This window comes from Lissotriton vulgaris, chromosome 2_2, assembly GCF_964263255.1.
Source record: "Lissotriton vulgaris chromosome 2_2, aLisVul1.2, whole genome shotgun sequence".
Taxonomy (NCBI): Eukaryota; Metazoa; Chordata; class Amphibia; order Caudata; family Salamandridae; genus Lissotriton; species Lissotriton vulgaris.
Genome location: NC_141688.1, coordinates 334,190,537 through 334,202,702, shown reverse-complemented (window position 1 = coordinate 334,202,702; position 12,166 = coordinate 334,190,537). Strand labels below are relative to the sequence as shown.

Here is a 12,166-nt window from a genome sequence, read left to right as displayed (position 1 = left end):
GCCAAGGAAGCTGATCACTTCCTATTCAGAGAAGAAAGTTTCCAGTGACCTCTGAGCTAGTTGGTAACACAACCCAATTAAGTTTAGCATAGTCAGTGGAGGCCTGGAATATAAGCAGTTCCACGTTGATACTACTGTTTATGTTATTCCAATGCGCAGGGCCTAGTGGGAAACTAGGAACTACACTACACTCTGAGTGTGTAAAGTATACTACAGGGGGATGGTAAGGAGCTGTGGAGAGAAGGAGGAGGCTGATCAGGGGGTAGTCCTGCAGGTGGACAGCACAGCTCACCCTGAGTGTGTAAAGTATACTACAGGGGGATGGTAAGGAGCTGTGGAGAGAATAGGTGCTGAGGACGAAACCCTGCCGCTGGAGGCCACTGCTCAGTTTTAGTGCATAAAGTATTCTCCACCAGGTCAGATACATTAGCGGCTGAGAAGGGAATCATACAGTGTGATAGTGCAGCTCACGTCTGAAGTGTTAAGAGAGTGTGTGGCCATGGGGTGAGGCCACTGGGTCTGGTCTGGTGGGAATGCTGCAGCTGGACAGGATAGCTCACTTCTGAAGTGTTAAAGTATGTTCCTCCACCAGGGGAGGTGGTGGGGCCCTCAGTGAACTGGGGTGACTGCAACAGAAGCAACACTGCACCTGATGGCACCGCTCACGTTTACAGTCTTTACGCATTCTCCACGCGGGGAGTTTGGCACCAGAGCGAATCCTACGGCTGGATGGCACAGCTCACGCTTGAATGATTAAAGTCTTTTCCATAAGGGTCGATATTTTGGAGATAATATGAGGATGGACTGGCAGCTTAAGCAGGAACCAGATGGACGGTGCAGCTCACGTTTGTCACGTTAAAGTATTTTCCACCAGGGGAGCTGGGAGAGTGGCTCAGGGGGAATCTTGCAGGTGGACGGTGCAGCTCACTTTTAGTGTGTTAAAGTATTTTTCACCAGGTGCCTACAGCCCAGCTCCCCTCCCCCTTACCTGGCACTGGTACTCTGGCCAGTCTAAGGCACTTTCAGCCTCAGCCTTGCACCTGGAGGCCCCACCTCACTCTTCCTGCGGCTGCCCCTCTCCACATTCTCCTCCTCCGCCTCTCTCGCCTGCTCTCTTGCTAGCTGTACCTCACTGTTGCACCCTCTTGCTCTTCTGTGCCTCTTTTCTCATACTTCTTTGCCTTTCTCACATTTTTTGTGCCTTTGCTCACTCTTATTCTAATACTTTTAATGACTCTTTTCCATTAATTTGGTGCCTTTTTCTCAAACTTTTGACTTACTTCTATGCCTTTTTCATACTCTCTTTCATACTTTTGTGACTATTACTATCTTTCTCTCACCGCCCACCTACCTTCCCGCGTTTTTTTTCCTTCCCCATCCTGCGTGCTCTACTCTGTCTTCTGCTTCTCTTCACAACTTCTTAACCCTTTCCATTGCCCTGCACACCCCTCCCTGCATTCCTCCCTCCTCCCAGGTCCTACCTAGTGGTGCCTGCTGCACAGTCATGCAGTGGGAGCACTGCTGGTGTGCTAAATGCGTGCCTAACGCAAACCTGTCTGTGCCTGTCTACTCCTGGATGGTGCCTAGTGCCACAACTCCTGGTAGGATCACCCTCTGCCCCCTCTCAAGAGCAGCCTCTAATCACTCGACATAGGACATCCGTCCACCCACTGCTAACACACTGTGCTTCCCAACACGTTAGGACCTTTCTCTTGCTTCCACTGTCACGTTCCAGCAGCATACAGCATCACACGCTCCCCGCACTCTGAATCCAACGTCACCCTCTCGCAATCCAACCTAGCAAACACCACACCAGACCATCGGCAAACTCATCCCAACCTAGCAAGCACCACACCAGACCATCAGCAAACTCATCCCAACCTAACAAGCACCACACCAGACCATCAGCAAACTCATCCAACCTAGCAAGCACCACACCAGACCATCAGCAAACTCATCCAACCTAGCAAGCACCACACCAGACCATCAGCAAACTCATCCAACCTATCAAGCACCACATCCGACCATCAGCAAACTCATCCAACCTAGCAAACACCACACCAGACCATCAGCAAATTCATCCCAACCTAGCAAACACCACACCAGACCGTCAGGAAACTCATCCCAACCTAGCAATCACCAGATCATCAGCAAACTCATCCCAACCTAGCAAGCACCACACCAGACCATCAGCAAACCCATCCCAACCTAGCAAACACCACACCAGACTGTCAGCAAACTCATCCCAACCTAGCAAGCACCACACCAGACCATCAGCAAACTCATCCCAACCTAGCAAGCACCACACCAGACCATCAGCAAACTTATCCCAACCTAGCAAGCACCACACCAGACCATCAGCAAACTCATGCAACCTAGCGAGCACCACACCAGACCATCACCAAACTCATCCTACCTATCAAGCACCACACCAGACCATCAACAAACTCATCCCAACCTAGCAAACACCACACCAGACCGTCAGGAAACTCATCCCACCCTAGCAATCACCAGACCATCAGCAAACTCATCCGAACCTAGCAAGCACCACACCAGACCATCAGCAAACTCATCCCAGCCTAGCAACACCAGGCCAGACCGTCAGGAAACTCATCGCAACCTAGCAATCACCAGACCATCAGCAAACTCATCCCAACCTAGCAACACCACCCCAGACCATCAGCAAACTCATCCCAACCTAGCAAAAGCCACTCCAGACCATCAGCAAACTCATCCCAACCTAGCAAGCACCACACCAGACCATCAGTAAACTCATCCCAACCTAGCAAGCACCACACCAGACCATCAGCAAACTCATCCCAACCTAGCAAGCACCACACCAGACCATCAGCAAACTCATCCCAACCTAACAAGCACCACACCAGACCGTCAGCAAACTCATCCCAACCTAGCAAGCATCACACCAGACCATCAGCAAACTCATCCCAACCTAGCAAGCACCACACCAGACCATCAGCAAACTCATCCCAACCTAGCAAACACCACACCAGACCATCAGCAAACTCATCCCAACCTAGCAAACACCACACCAGACCGTCAGGAAACTCATCCCAACCTAGCAATCACCAGATCATCAGCAAACTCATCCCAACCTAGCAAGCACCACACCAGACCATCAGCAAACTCATCCCAACCTAGCAAGCACCACACCAGACCGTCAGCAAACTCATCCCGCCTAGCAAGCACCACACCAGACCATCAGCAAACTCATCCCAACCTAGCAAGCACCACACCAGACCGTCAGCAAACTCATCCCAACCTAGCAAACACCACACCAGACCGTCAGCAAACTCATCCCGCCTAACAAGCACCACACCAGACCATCAGCAAACTCATCCCAACCTAGCAAGCACCACACCAGACCGTCAGCAAACTCATCCCAACCTAGCAAACACCACACCAGACCGTCAGCAAACTCATCCCAACCTAGCAAGCACCACACCAGACCATCAGCAAACTCATCCCAACCTAGCAAACACCACACCAGACCATCAGCAAACTCATCCCAACCTAGCAAGCACCACACCAGACCATCAGCAAACTCATCCCAACCTAGCAAACACCACACCAGACCATCAGCAAACTCATCCCAACCTAGCAAGCACCACACCAGACCATCAGCAAACTCATCCAACCTAGCAAGCACCACACCAGACCATCAGCAAACTCATCCGAACCTAGCAAGCACCACACCAGACCATCAGCAAACTCATCCCAGCCTAGCAACACCAGGCCAGACCGTCAGGAAACTCATCGCAACCTAGCAATCACCAGACCATCAGCAAACTCATCCCAACCTAGCAACACCACCCCAGACCATCAGCAAACTCATCCCAACCTAGCAAAAGCCACTCCAGACCATCAGCAAACTCATCCCAACCTAGCAAGCACCACACCAGACCATCAGTAAACTCATCCCAACCTAGCAAGCACCACACCAGACCATCAGCAAACTCATCCCAACCTAGCAAGCACCACACCAGACCATCAGCAAACTCATCCCAACCTAACAAGCACCACACCAGACCGTCAGCAAACTCATCCCAACCTAGCAAGCATCACACCAGACCATCAGCAAACTCATCCCAACCTAGCAAGCACCACACCAGACCATCAGCAAACTCATCCCAACCTAGCAAACACCACACCAGACCATCAGCAAACTCATCCCAACCTAGCAAACACCACACCAGACCGTCAGGAAACTCATCCCAACCTAGCAATCACCAGATCATCAGCAAACTCATCCCAACCTAGCAAGCACCACACCAGACCATCAGCAAACTCATCCCAACCTAGCAAGCACCACACCAGACCGTCAGCAAACTCATCCCGCCTAGCAAGCACCACACCAGACCATCAGCAAACTCATCCCAACCTAGCAAGCACCACACCAGACCGTCAGCAAACTCATCCCAACCTAGCAAACACCACACCAGACCGTCAGCAAACTCATCCCGCCTAACAAGCACCACACCAGACCATCAGCAAACTCATCCCAACCTAGCAAGCACCACACCAGACCGTCAGCAAACTCATCCCAACCTAGCAAACACCACACCAGACCGTCAGCAAACTCATCCCAACCTAGCAAGCACCACACCAGACCATCAGCAAACTCATCCCAACCTAGCAAACACCACACCAGACCATCAGCAAACTCATCCCAACCTAGCAAGCACCACACCAGACCATCAGCAAACTCATCCCAACCTAGCAAACACCACACCAGACCATCAGCAAACTCATCCCAACCTAGCAAGCACCACACCAGACCATCAGCAAACTCATCCAACCTAGCAAGCGCCACATCCGACCATCAGCAAACTCATCCAACCTACCAAACACCACACCAGACCGTCAGCAAACTCATCCCAACATAGCAAACACCACACCAGACCATCAGCAAACTCATCCCAACCTAGCAAGCACCACACCAGACCATCAGCAAACTCATCCGAACCTAGCAAACACCACATCCGACCATCAGCAAACTCATCCCAACCTAGCAAACACCACACCAGACCACCAGCAAACTCATCCCAAATTAGCAAACACCACACCAGACAATCATCAAACTCATCCCAACCTAGCAAACACCACACCAGACCACCAGCAAACTCATCCCAACCTAGCAAACACCACACCAGACCACCAGCAAACTCATCCCAACCTAGCAAACACCCCACCAGACCGTCAACAAACTCTCGCATGCATGCGCCTCAACACCGGCTGGCTTAAAGAACACACTATTGAAATGTGGGACCTCCTCAGGAGCAGATACAGGACCTCCTCCTCCGAACGGAAACCTGGATGAACCCCGTCTTATCTCCCGACATTGCTGCAGCCGTCCCAGCAGGATACAAAATTGCACGCCAGGACCAGACCCAAAACCCCGCAGAGTGACACATCATCATATTCAAAGACACCCTCAAATGCACAACTACCACAGACCCGGACAGCCCTTTCCTGGAAAACATGCACTTCAACCTACATCCAACCCTGAAGGACACCATGGCTTACAGACTACCTGGTCCACAAGGCAACTTCAGCAACCTAAGATCAGACTTTATCGCCCCTCACCATTAACTCCAAGGAATCTTTAGTCCTCAGCTAAATATGGTGAGGGGTTTCCGTCCCATCACCTCTAGTTATAGGGTGAGGGGTTTCTGTCCCATCACCTCTAGTTATAGGGTGAGGGGTTTCCGTCCCATGTCACCACTAGTTACAGGGTGAGGGGTTTCCGTCCTCTGTCACCTCTAGTCATAGGGTGAGGGGTTTCCGTCCCATGTCAGGTGTTGATTAATGGGGCTGTTTTAGGACTCCTCGAGAAAAGCTGCACCCTCCAGTAGAACCTCCCACAAACTACCCCAGGTTATGAGACTAACCTCCCATTGCCTCCTGGTCACCAAAGCTCTGTACGAGGGTCTTTGATAGAACCAGTGATCTCTCCCCTTCAGAGCTCTCCTCTCCCAAGAGTAAGTGCCAGTCTAAGAAAAACATATTTCTACGCTGTTCTAACGCACATACATTGTAAGATACTTTGTGCTTTAAGCCACACAATTCCGTTTAGAAATTGGCCTGGGCCTGGGTGCGCCGACTGTGCCACGTGGTCTCAGTGATGCCAGCCACAGAGATGCATGCTGCTGCTCTAGGGTGTAATAACGCTCTCCATGTTTACTTGTATTTAACAGGTTTCGAGGTCGTTTCATTCCACATTAAAGACGAGGCAGAGACCTATTTCATGGAACAACAGGAGAGCAGTCCAAGAACTGTAGCAATGAACCCCCCAAGTAAGTAAATAATGCTTGGAATGAAGGTAAGACTAAAGTTAGACGTCACAGTCCTATAGAGGCGTTTCATGTCTTCTGTAAAAGTTGGATTCCCCCCCTGGTGCACCCTGGCTGTTGTCATGTTCCCTTAAGAGCCCCCTCGAAGCATGGATATCTATAGAGCCCCAGAGCTGGCGGTGGGACGACCCCAGGGAGACCCAATGTGAAGCCGCCATTTAAACCGGAAAGAGTGGATGAACCGGCTTCTTCCACACAAATCAGTTGTGGAAATTGTATTATGTCAGTTGAACAAGATATGGAATCCATTGCCCTGCCCAGCCTCCCGCTGACCAGATTCAGACCTTCGTGCGTGGTGTCGCTGGGAGTATTGATCAGTCTGGTTGATTTAAAGACTGATGGCCATAGATCAGCCGCTGCCTTCAGCCACCAGGCTCTGCCACCCAAGGTACACCATGCCACGAAGCTGCGTTCCTCCATTGAGCATGTCGCGTGTGGCCGATAGAAGACATGTATTCACTGTTCCACCTTCGCAGCTTCACCCAGTGACATAATGCAAAGTGACAGGGCTCCACCATATCTGTTATGTTATGTTATAAGCACTTTTATAGCGCACAGCTGCCCCAGCAAAGGGGCGTCCCGGCGCTTTAGACAGGCAAAAGACATAACACAAGAGCCATCAGAGAGTCAGGTAGCAGTAGAGCGGAATGCTAAAGTGCAGAAGGAAACAGATGGGTTTTAATAGCCCTCCTGAAATCAAACAAGTCATCCAATGCACGAAGTTGGGATGGAAGTGAATTCCATAACTTAGCAGCTAAAACCCGGAAGGATCGTCCTCCGGTGCGGCAGAGCTTAAACCGCGGGACCACAGCCAGGTTTTGACCCAAAGACCTCAGGGAACAAGACGGAACATAGAAAATAAGAAGGTTCTCAAGGATCTGAGGGGAGGACAATTTAAGGATCTTAAAAGACAAACATAAGGTCTTAAAATCAATCCGTTGTGCCATGGGCAGCCAGTGTTGTGTCCGGATAGTTTCTTTTGCGGAACAAAACCTCGGTAGACCCACCAGGGCTCTAGCAGCAGCATTTTGAACACGCTGCAACCGGGCGACTTCCGCCTGGTTGGCCCCTAACAGGAGCGAGCTGGCGTAATCAAGCCGTGATAAGATAGTAGCCTGCATAATCAGCTGCCTGGTAGGGGCATCGAAAAATTTCAGGATGGGCCTAAACCCTCGCAAGATCCCGAAACAAGTAGCTGCCACTTTTTTTGTGTGGCTGCAAAAACTGAGGGCAGAGTCTAGCCAGACACCCAAGTTTTTAACCTCCGAAACCGAAGTTGGAGTAACACCTAACTCTGGAGGCCACCACTCTTCGCCCCAAAGGCTCTGTTTGCCCACGATCAGGACCTCCGTCTTCTTAGCATTGAGCTGAAGACAGTTAGCTGTCATCCAGCGCGCTACTGCTAAGAGACCGCCCCGAAACCTGGGGGCTTCAAGGTCGGACCTCCCACTCAGTGTCACCGCCAGCTGCGTGTCGTTAGCATAGGACACCATATTCATGTCCCAATGCTTGGCGACCGCAGCCAGCGGCTGCACATACAGATTAAACAATGTGGGACTCAGTGCCGACCCCTGAGGCACTCCCTGTTCGAGCGTGTAGGATTTAGACTCAAAGGGTGGGGTTGCAACCCTGAATGAGCGATCGGCTAAAAATGACCGAAACCAGTCCAGTGCTGTACCAGAGACACCGGCCTGTTCCAGACTTTGCAGCAGAATCGAGTGTGAAACCGTGTCAAACGCGGCACTGAGGTCAAGTAACACCAGTGCCGCAGTCTGACCGAAATCAAGCACGGACCGCAGATGTTCCGTCATCGAGAGTAAAGCTGTCTCGGTGCTGTGGCCAGCACGGAAGCCATTCTGGGAGGGATCCAGAATTTTAGCCCTCTGTAGATGTTCCGACAGCATACCATTGACATGGGCCTCTTCCACCTTCGCAACCCATGGGAACAAAGAGATTGGTCGATAATTCTCCAATTTGAGGGGGTCCAACGTGGGTTTCTGTAAGATCGGGGTAACAAAAGCCTGTTTCCATTTAGTTGGCCCAATGCCTGAAGAAAAGGACAGGTTAATGAGCTGGCGCACAGGAGGGAGACAAAGAATAGATGGTTCCCTAAACTGCGCCGGTCTAAGAGGGTCAGCAGGAGACCCAGATTTTACTTTAGTGGCCAACCTATAAACACCTCCTCCGACAGGCAAGGAAGAGTCGAAAGAAACAAATTTGTGGAAGGGTTGGTTCTCAGAGCCTCGCTCGAAGGGATAGAGCAAGGAAACGAACGATAGATAGCCTGAACCTTTTCAAGGAAAAAGGTCTAAGAGACGTTCACTGACCTTGGGCTGAATCCGGGCCCCCTCACAGGTTAGGGGCCCTCTGAAGGGTTGGTGCCCCCCCAACGCGGCAGGAGTCTGCGTCACACCCCTGGCTTCTCCCCAAGATATGAGCTGTGGAGCCCCTCAAAACTATGCTTTCCCCCTCTTCTTGTTCTTAACCAGATACCTGGCATTACACCCAGTCAAGTAACTGGAGACAACCCAGCCTGCTGCAAAGGTCCACTCAGCTTTGAACGTACCCCAGGTAACCCTTGCTGATTGTCTGAAAAAAAGAATCCAATGCATGAGTTAAAATGAAGCTCAAGAAAAAAATATTTATAAGCAAAGCCTATATGCAAGATGCACTGTTCCTAGAGAATACTATTTCTCAGCATTTAAATATACTTTAAATCTCAAAAAAAGAATGATAATGATAATCTGTGAACTTCTCGTTACTAGATACATTTATTCTAAGACATCAAGTTTCAAACAAAAACAGTAACATATATCTCCATGCTAACTAGGTAGCATGGAGGAGTCTCGTTCGTTATCGGAATCGCAACACGGGAAACCTCACCCGGCCCGGACACGGAAAGGATTGACAGATTGATAGCTCTTTCTCGATTCTGTGGGTGGTGGTGCATGGCCGTTCTTAGTTGGTGGAGCGATTTGTCTGGTTAATTCCGATAAAGAACGAGACTCCTCCATGCTAATTTATTTATTTATTTATTTATTTAATTTATATGGCGCGTTATAACCACCGGGGTCTCTAAGCGCTGTTTGTCCAAATTTACATAGTGAGGTATTGCATTCACTTGATCCCACCTGTACACCTAAGGTCTGCTCCATGCTTGTTTAAATAATACAGTTTTTTGTTTTTTTCTGAAGGATAGTAAGTTACTTTCCTTCCTGAGTTCTGTTGCCAGTTTGTTCCATAAGGCTGGGAGTGTGTTGGAAAACGCACGACCCCCCGCCGTGGTCAATTTGAAGCGGGGTTGGGATAGAAGAGTGGCATCCGACGAGCGCAAAGTCCTACCCGGTGTGTAAGGGGATAGTCGGGATTTCAAATATTTTGGCGCTTTGCCATACAGAGCCTTGTGAACGATGCACAGTCCTTTAAAAACAATCCTCTGACGAATTGGGAGCCAATGTAACTCCTGCATCAGAGGAGAAGAATGGGCAGTCCTGGGTTTTTTATAAATCAGCCTAGCTGCATCATTCATAACCCCCTGTAGTTTGTCCAGCAGCCACTGAGGCAAACCTATATATAGGGAGTTCCCGTAGTCCAGCCTAGCCAAAATTGTGTCTGAGACCACGTGTCTCAAAGTAGAGAATGAAAGTAAGGCAGAGATCTTCCTTAGTTGGGGGGCGCTAGAGGGCGCACTGCTGAATGGCCGCACTTGCGTGAGGCTCCAGCAACCTGGCATTGTGATCCGATATTTATCCTCTTATTCCTGCACGCACCCGCCTGAAAATCCCCACGGAGGGGCAGCCTACCATCCTTCACACTCGGTGAAACTTTGATGGCTCTACTCTGAAAATCCCCGGAGCTGTGGCCCGCGGAACCCACCTCGGCTGACGTCGCCTGGCGGAGACGGAGCTCGCTGCCGGCCCCATGACTTAGGTGAGCCCGGGGATTACCACGAGGCGGACAGGCCTCGAACACTTCGGATGTGGCGCGGCTGGGACTAACGCTGAAGCGGGCTCCGAGCAGGGGCTGCAAAGTACGAGGTACGAGCGCCGCACACTACGTTGGACACGGGGGATGTGAAGGTGGGATGCCCCCGCCGCTCACCCACTGCGGACATACCCTATAATCGCCGAGCTAGGCGCGACATCTTGGCGCCATAAGAGACTGGCTGTGAAATACCGGAGGGAGTCCTGAAACGTCCGGTAACCTGCCTCACTATCACTTTGCACAGCCTCGGAGCCTGCCTGTTGCCGGTGTCCCGACAAGCTGACAGCTCAGATTGCCTGGCGCCCTTGCTCCTGCCCTTTGGGTGCTACATCCTTTGCTGCAGTTCCTGCGCTTTCTCCTGCCGGGCCTGTCCACACCTGCGCTGCACTATTTCTCGCTGTGAGCCAACACGCAGACACTTGCTGAGCATCCCCCACTACCTGGTGTATTAGCTGCGGAAGCGGCGTTGCTGCACCGCGCTGTATAGTGTGTGGCCACTGTATCCTCCACCAGCCCTTCTCCAACAGCGGTGGAACCAACGCAACGGCGCGGAAGATCCATACATATCTTTGCCGCCATGGGGAAGCCAGACAGTCGCCAACCCAAACTGCAGTTTGACACTGCGTCGCAGAAAAAGGGGACACGGCACACAGGAGACACGGTGCCACCCCGAAGCCCGGTCGCGGAGGCCTCAACGTCGACTCTGCTGACCCCGGATATGGCCGCCATCCTACAAGAAATGCGACAAGGCTTTGCGACAGTGGTCGACAAAGTAGACAGGCTTACCTCTAGGATGGACAGCATTGCCCAAAAGATGGATGTCCATGAAGAACGCATATCTGAGGCGGAGCGCAGGATATCGGCAAATGATGACACGACCGCGGCACATGACACTCGCCTTGCCAGAATGGACAATGTCCTGAGGGTAATCGCTGCCAAGAACGAAGAGTTGGAAGCCAGGAGTCGGCGGAATAACATACGCGTCACGGGCATTCCGGAATCGACCAACACGGGGAGGATGGAACTGTATATCGAGAGACTGCTTACAGCAACAGTTGGGGCAGAAGCTCTTTCGGCTCACTTTATTGTGGAACGCGCACATCGCTCCCTTGGGCCTCAACCACAACCGGGGACCCCACCGCGACCCATAATTGCCCGCCTGCTCAACTACCGAGATCGCGATGCGGCGCTGAAAGCAGCCAGAGCGAACCAGAACCTGACATATGATGGCGTGCCCTTCTCGATATACCCTGACTTTACCCCGGTGGTACAAGAACAGCGACGGAAATTTCTTGCTGTTAAAAGGAAGCTTCGTGATTTGAACATTGACTATGCTCTCCTGTACCCGGCCAAGTTACGCGTCACTCACCAGGGTACACAGCATTTCTTTCTTAATCCACAACAGGTCGAAGATTACCTTAAGACCCTGCCCAAACGACCCAAGCGGACTGCGGACGCTGAAGACTTAAATGCATCTGGTCCCGAATAAGTGGCGGCTGGCTCTCTTCAGTTCATCCTCCTGCAACTGGTTGGTTAATCTTCACTCCCCTCGATGGTAGGGGGAACTCATCCTGCTCTGAGATGGCTGCGGCGGCCCCTGGGGATGCCATGGACGGGTGTTGGACTGCAGGTGGTAATGTATGCCAGGCCCCACCCCCTTCATCCCTCTCTGCTCCGAGGGTGACCCCGAGGGTGGACAAACACGGAGTGGGATGGCTGGGGTGATGGACCGTGCACCTCTGATGACCCCAACAGGGTGTTCCCCAATGACACTCACGTGGTTGCTTGTTTGTTGGTTGCTATTTAGCACT

At 51.5% G+C, this 12,166-nt stretch overlaps 1 protein-coding gene across 4 annotated transcripts in view; it reads left to right on the top strand.

Annotated features, from left to right (window-relative positions):
- The window catches only part of LOC147729428 (uncharacterized), a 203,135-nt gene that overhangs the window by 165,152 nt on the left and 25,817 nt on the right, over positions 1–12,166 (top strand). For all 4 annotated transcript variants that reach the window (XM_086959769.1, XM_086959768.1, XM_086959770.1 and 1 more), the window contains exon 6: positions 6,216–6,314. In XM_086959769.1, coding sequence (XP_086815895.1) covers positions 6,216–6,314 — 99 coding nt within the window. The remainder of the gene's footprint in view (positions 1–6,215; positions 6,315–12,166) is intronic.